Source organism: Peromyscus leucopus, chromosome 12 (genome assembly GCF_004664715.2).
Source record: "Peromyscus leucopus breed LL Stock chromosome 12, UCI_PerLeu_2.1, whole genome shotgun sequence".
In the NCBI taxonomy this organism is placed as follows: Eukaryota; Metazoa; Chordata; class Mammalia; order Rodentia; family Cricetidae; genus Peromyscus; species Peromyscus leucopus.
In genome coordinates, this window is record NC_051073.1 from 357,506 (window position 1) to 364,921 (window position 7,416).

General features: G+C 48.2%; 1 protein-coding gene across 3 annotated transcripts in view; it reads left to right on the top strand.

Annotated features, from left to right (window-relative positions):
- Positions 1 to 4,971, top strand: part of Prdm15 (PR/SET domain 15) — an 80,087-nt gene extending 75,116 nt beyond the window's left edge. For 2 of the 3 annotated variants that reach the window (XM_037209595.1, XM_028860292.2), the window contains exons 23-24: positions 622 to 831; positions 1,767 to 2,246. In XM_037209595.1, coding sequence (XP_037065490.1) covers positions 622 to 831; positions 1,767 to 2,246 — 690 coding nt within the window. Of the gene's footprint in view, positions 1 to 621; positions 832 to 1,766 lie in introns of all 3 variants that reach the window. The other variant, XM_028860291.2, reaches the window with a different exon arrangement.
- The last annotated feature ends 2,445 nt before the right edge of the window (positions 4,972 to 7,416 follow it).

Below are 7,416 nucleotides of genomic sequence, written 5' to 3' on the forward strand. Positions count from 1 at the left end.
CACTTTTATTTTTAATCACAAAGAGAACATCTGTACCTGAGTGCTTTGGCTTGTGCTGATGAGTGTCCCATGAGAACAGGTGGCTTATGGAATGAAAGGATAGAATCCACATCTAGCCCTTCTGTGAGCCGTTTATGTGCCTGACAATTCATAGGTGAGGACAGGAAAGGAAGTCTCTCCATCTCCCTACTCTGACCAGCTCCTGGTAGATTTGTGTGCCCCCAGAACCTCACAGGGGAACCAAGAGTACCACTGACAGGACAGAGAGCCTTACAGCCACCATGCCCTGACCTCCAGCTGTGTGGGCCGCAGCCCATCTTGCTGACACTCTCAGAGCTGTGTGAGGGAAAGGATAAGCCTGAACAGAGAGGGGCAGAAAATGCCTGCATAGTTTTAATCAAGCGTTCGCATCCAGTGTTGTTCCTGCTGTGGATAGTGGCTAAAAGCGCTTTCCTTGAGGGAAATATTTCTCATTTAACAATGTTTCTATTTGAACACAAAGTAGCTATTTCCTGTGGCAGCTTGACGCCCTGTGGGTGTGTCTAGACAGTGAATGATGCCCTGGCCCCCATCCAGATGTGACCCGCTGCCCTGTGGTTACTGACACCCATCTCCTCACAGCCTGCACTGGGCCTGGAGCAGGAGGGGCTGGCAGAAGGCAAGCATGGGAAGGCTGCCAAGCGCAGCCACAAGAGAAAGCAGAAGCCGGAGGAGGAGGCAGGGGCTCCAGTGCCCGAGGACACCACCTTCAGCGAGTACCCTGAAAAGGAGCCAGAGTTCACAGGCAGTGTGGGTGATGAGACAAATTCTGCTGTGCAGAGTATCCAACAGGTTGGTTGGTGCCTTTGTGTATATCAGAGGACAGCCACCTCTGCAGGGGCAGCTCCTCTGGACTTGAGTCCTGTCATTCACCCTCGCTTTCCATGTAGGCATTGTCTCACGCAAGCTGTGCCAACTGTGACCTCCAGATTACGCATGCCATTGTTAATAACAGTGTGACACTTTAGCAGTGAGAGACTGAGACATGGTTCCCAATTGGGTGCCCCAAGGGGCCTGCTAAGGAACAGGACCTGGACAAGCATCAGCCACTGAGCTGGCTTCTCTGTGTGGTCTCTGCTTTGCTTATCTTATATCACTTTGCCATTTGAGACCTCACTTCTTCCGTGTGTGTTTCGTTTTTGGAGATGATGATTCTGCAGTAAACCTGCTTGCATCTGTCTTGCCTTTCAGCACTAGGTTTGAGGAAGCTGCAGCCGTGGCTGCCTCCATAGCTACAGGGTTTTCACAGGCCACAAGACAGGCAGGTCAGAGGGTGGATGAAGATAGAGGGTTGGCTTCCTGCTTTTCAGGCTTGCTTTACTCATGTGTGTGTTGTGATCTGTCTGTCTCTCCTGCTGCACCTGACTTTACATTGGCTTTACATTGATACTGGGAATAGCATTCAGGTTCTCATGAATCAGTGGCGAGCACTTCCCCATCTCTGGGCATACTTCACTCTTTTTCTGGCCAGTGACATTCATTTGATTTTCCGTCTCAGCATTGCCTCTGAGAATGTCCGTATTTCCCTTCTCTTTTCCGCTGGTATAATTCTCCAAGGACACTGTGTTCTGCTTTCCCCAGTGGATGCTTGGCTGTCACTCCTCTGCCTGAGCATGCAGTTCCAGCACAGACTGTGGCCTCCAGTAGGAGGGTGCTTTGGGAGGTTCTGCCTTTCTCCTTTTTGCAGAAATAATTCATTGTCTCTTTTCTCCATGTGACTCTTGCAGGTGGTGGTGACTCTAGGGGACCCCAGTGTGACTACTCCATCAAGCTCTGTCGGCCTGACCAACATCACCGTGACCCCCATCACCACTGCAGCTGGGACTCAGTTTACCAATCTACAGCCAGTGGCTGTTGGACACCTTACCAACCCTGAACGCCAGCTACAGCTGGATAACTCCATCCTGACTGTGACCTTTGACACTGTCAGTGGCTCCGCCATGTTGCATAACCGCCAGAATGATGTCCAGATCCACCCACAGCCAGAAGCCTCAAACCCGCAGTCCGTGGCCCACTTCATCAACCTCACTACACTGGTGAACTCCATCACACCCCTGGGGAGCCAGCTCAGCGAGCAGCACCCGCTCACATGGCGGGCTGTGCCCCAGACGGACGTGCTGCAGCCGCCACCACAAGCTCCTGCAGCCCCACAGCAGGCAGTGCAACCCCAGGTACAGAACGAACAGCAGCAGATGTACAGCTACTGATAATGCGGCTGCAGAGCTGGCTGAGCTGCAGGGAGGGCTCTGAGGCCTTGAGGTTTATTTGCTGGGTACCAAACAGGAAGAGTATACACATGGCAGGATCACTGAGGTTGGGTTAGCATTGCAAAGTTACCAACTTAGCTGGTGCCATGGCCTTTGACAGGCAGGAGCTTAAGGCACTCCGTGGAGTGCCACCATGTGCTTCCCCAAGGTGGTGCAGTCTGGCCAGACCACAGTGTCACCCTCAGAGGTCTGTAATTGTCATGGGGCTCAGGGACACAGATAGCAGGTTCCTAGAAGCAGGTGTGATATCCCAAGAACCAGGGAGATTTGATCTGTTTTCTTTAGCACTCCAGTAATGACACTGAAACATGGCTAGCCTTCTCAGGCAGCACACAGAAGCAAACCCAGGTTTCTCCTTGCTCCTGGATTCACAAGCAGGGAGACAGAAGTCAAGTAACTCTTCCTCTGAAGTCACAGTTTGTTTGTCACAGGGCTGTGGCCTGAGGCCTCGTATGAGAAGTATCATGAACCTCATGGGAGGCCCCTAGATCAGGCGCAAAAGGCATCTTGGGAACATCCATAGATTGATTTTATGAACAGTTTGTTCATTTTATTTCATAACCACGTTATGTATTATGGCCCTCTTGTGGCCAATATTGATTTATTTTAATATGATAAAGTCGTTTGCACTGTAGGGTGTTGGTCCCTGTCTTGTGCACAGGTGCCTTGCGTGAGGGCACACACAGTTGTGTGCAAAGTAAGCCCTCATGCTCGAATCCCAATGCTCCTCCAGAGCCGTCTCAGGACTCTGCCATCCAAACACATGTATTACGGTGCAGCTTAGCCACACCCCTGAGTGGAGAATGGGGAGTGAACCCATGTTTTCTTTCTGTGTAAGCCTTAATTCCAAAGGTGGTTGTGTCTGAAGACCAATTTCCTACGAAGTGGAGGAGTTCAGCTCTACAGGAGAGAAGTGTAGCTAGTGATTTAAGGAAACCCAGAGAGGTGTGGGTGGGGTGAGAGCAGAAGTGGTCACCATGACAGTGCAGGCAAGCTGGCCACACCCAGCTGGGGGGACATGGCAGCACATACTTGTGCCATCCCAGTGGCAACAGGCCGGACTGCCATCATGGTGTCTACAGTCCCAGCACAGGGACACAAAGAGGCAAGGTGACAGGAGAGTCTTGCTGTGTGGTCTTGCTCTTCTCATCAGTTTTTAATGTCATACAAAAGAAGAAGAACTTGAAGATGAACTTGCCTTACTTTGTCCTTGGTCCCGTGTTTCCTGGATGTAGCCAGATGTGGGCAGCCACCCTGCAGAGACCCTGGCAGCTGACCAGCAGTGGACAAAGAAAGCTGCAGTCAGCCTGGTGTCAGACAAGGTGGCACTTTCTCAGCACCTCATTCCAGAGAAAAGCTTTGAGAAGGGCCTGGAGCTTGTGCTACACAGCTGGAGTCTAAGGAAGATGCACTCAGATGGGTCCTGCTGGTCTGTGGGTTACCTGGCCCACACCCTCTACATCCACACAGGCCAGTCTCACCTCTCAGTTGTTGGTGTGGTGGGAGAGCCTTGGACTTCTTAATTTATGACAGTTATTTTATGTTATTTATGTGTATAATTAACTGCTTTGTACACAGTACCCTTATCAGATGAACTTGGGCTAAAGGTGAACTGTTTTCTAAAATATTGCCTTCATTCTCCAAATAAATTAACTAGTCCAGGAAACCATGGAAGCAGTGGGCAATCCGTAGTTCCTATACTATTTTTTTTAAAAATTCAGTCACAATTCCGTTTTGCCTTTACAGCCTCTCAAAGATGAACGAGCTGAGCCCAAACAACCATTGAGCTCAGTCAGACATTTACTAGCATTTGACTTTTATTCTCTTCCCTATGAAATAAAAGCTTTTGAAATCACATTTTTATTTTTTAAAGATGTATTTTGGTGCCTCCAGCCAGGCTGTCAAATCCTGTTGAAAGACAGAGCTTAGGCTGTGTAGTCTCTCCTGCTGCCACTGTTTGCTTAAATACACAGAGGCATCTACTTCCTGCTGTTATAAACAGGAACTCAGATAAAACCAGCCTTTCTTCCCAAGTGTCTGTGACACATGGTCTTACCAGAGTCATTGATGGAGGCAAGCAGGTCGTCCTAGCATGGTTGCAGCTACTCTACATATAGAAACTGGATCGTAAATCAAAGACATCTCCACACTCCAGCCGCCCTGCGTACATAAAACATTGTTCATTGGTGGGAAGTGTTCTTTTTTTTTTTTTTTTTAACAGTCTAAGGTGAGCAGATGCACAGCTGCGTGTCCAACATGCCCTGTGACTGTCTTGGTTCACATAAATAAATGTATAATGGGAATTTGTTTACATCTTGTGAATGGTAATGCTATAGGGTCACATGTCATGACAGGATGAATCTCACAGTTGGAGCACAGGGCTTCACCCTCTAGGATGACGTTAGTAAGTGAGATGTTCTCAGGAAAAGGGTCTGTGCCATGAAAACTCTGTGTCTGGCCCGGAAGCCCTCTGGAGAATGCCCCATCACGGAAGGCAGATTTCCTCCTTCACACTGGTCTCGTTTGGTATACAAAGGCAGAGGCAGTACCTGTGACCTCCAAAGGTTTTGAGGGTTGTGAAGAACATTCTGCAACTCTGAGGGTGTTTCATGTCACCTCTGTTTGTATGACAGTGAATAAAGGTGCTGTGACCTGTGTTTTTTAATTGCTGGCCCTCTGCTCTCCTGCCCATGATGAAGCTGTGCCTGGCAACCTTTGAGAATGGCTCTAACTCCTATTGTAGGCAATGTTCTCATTTCCCTGCAGGCCTGGTGTGTATGTTTGGACCATTTGAAACACCCTGAGATAGTGAGTGTCAGAAACTTCCCCAAGAGCTACAGAGGGCAACAGAGAAAGTTCATATGGGCTTCTTTGTAAAGCTGAGGTCAGAGAATGGGCAGCAGGTAGTACTTGGCAAAGCTTTTCTGTGGGCTTATGGTCTCAGATGGTCCCTTACTGATACTGATCAAGTATTAGATGGTGTGTTCTAATTTGTCCCTGTAGGTTTTATGTTTGTTTTGAGACAAGGTCTCATGTAGCCCAGACTGGCTTTAAACTCTGAACCTCCACTCTTCCTGTTAGTGCCTCCCAAGTACTATAATTACAAGCATTCACCATGTCCACCTAGGAGTTCTTTTAAAGTGATGAAACACCTTTGTTATCAGTCCTCTAAGGAACTGAACCACCAGGACTACATTTCACATATCTTAATATCTGATAGCAGCTAGCTCTCCTGCTGGTAAGACGTATTTAACCTTAATAGGAGCACTTACCTCTGGGTCCTGCAAACTTTGGATGTACCAGTGGGAGAGATGGGGCAGCCCTTACTCCCACTGGCACCATAAGGTACCACATAGTCTGCTGTCAGACACATGATCAGAAGACACCTGACAGAACTTAAAGGAGGGCTTACCTGGGCTCCCAGTTTCAGATGACACGGTCCCTCTGGCAGAGAAGGTTGGGTGGTTGGAGCAGCTCCATCTGTAGTGTCAAGAACTTATGACAGTATTTCCCATGAGTGTGTGGAAGACTACAGATTTGAACCATAACATTTGTGTCCCTGGTCCCCATAAACTCTCGGCTACCTCATAAATGCAGCTACATTCAACTATAAGAGTCTCAGATCTTCACAACTTCACTGTTGGAAAGTGGCTACTGAGGTTCAGGGCAACCTCTTAGATATGAGAGAATAAAGGTACAGTGTAACAAGTCTTTCTCTGTCCCACCAGCCAGCCCCAAAATAATGACACAGAGATCCATTATTAATTCTGAAAGCTTGGCCTTAGCTTAGGCTTGTTTTTGACTAGCTCTTATAACTTAAATTAATCTACATTTTGTCATGTACAGCCCATCCTGCTTCTTCCATGTCTCCTGGCATCTCTCTCACATGCCTAGATTCCTCCTCCTCCTTTCTCTACCTGGAGGTCTCCCCTATACCTGCTGCCTAGTTATTGTCCTTTGAACTTTTTATTACACCAATCTCAGCAATACACCTTCACACAGTGTACAGATATCCCGCAATAGCACAGAGTAACCTGGGAGGATAGCAGGGACATACCAAACCCAGCAGGGTAAACATTAGACTCTGTACCCCCACATCTAGCATCTGGGGCTTAAGTGGACATCATATCTGCCAGTGGCTAAAGCAGCTCCCACTTCCACTCTGCAGCACCAGCTTCGCCCAGTCAGTACCTGTGGGTCTTCTGGGAAGATGTCTTGTTTTCTTGGAATCTCCAACATCCAGGGCTCTCCATTGGAACTGAGGCTTCACCTTCACAGATTTCTAGCTTGGGAACTCCATGAAGGAAACACAGTCCTGCTATATATTGCCTGGCTCGCAGGCTGTCCTCTAGAACTTTGGTGTAAACTGGAGTTTTGCACCAGTTTAAAACCAGCAGCACATGAATGATGCTAAGTTATGCTCTCAGTTCAAGGTGTGTCCCCTTGGACTGTGGCTGCAGAAGCCTCCAAGTGCTATGTGGCCAGACTTTAGCTGTTGGGGGGACACTTAATATACCAATCTTTACATGCATAAGCCAAGTTATTATCTATTAATTCTCCATATACAGTAAAAATAAGATCCCAAAGAAAGAACCAACTGGGCCATTGGCTTCTCTCACCTGTTTCTGTGTGATGTGAGTGCATCAATATCAAAGGCACCCAAGATCTAGAGTGACAGGTTAAAATGAACGCACTGATCTGGCTGGAACAAGCCTTGCATCCCATTCATCTTTCAGGGACTGACTCTCCTGAGACTTAAGGTATCCGGGAAAGCTGCTAGCATTCCCAAAACCCTGGAGACATAGGAGTTCCCAGCAGCTTGCTCCTTCCACAAACACATGGGTGAGAGTACCTTTTGCCACAGCATAGACCCACCTGTGTCTACAGAGGCTTCTTGAGGAAAAGGGAGGCTGGAAACCCAAGAACTGCTTCCTGCTGAGCGTAGCTTGTTTCTCATAGGTGGGATTCAGGTCTGTCCCAACACTGGCTGATGTTCACTTATATGAAGCCTGGAGCTTAACTCCCAGATAAGCTCTTCTCTTCCAGAAGGAAGTGAGTGGAGCTGCTGGCCAGGCTAGGAGCTATCTTCTATTGCAGTCACAGGAAGTCT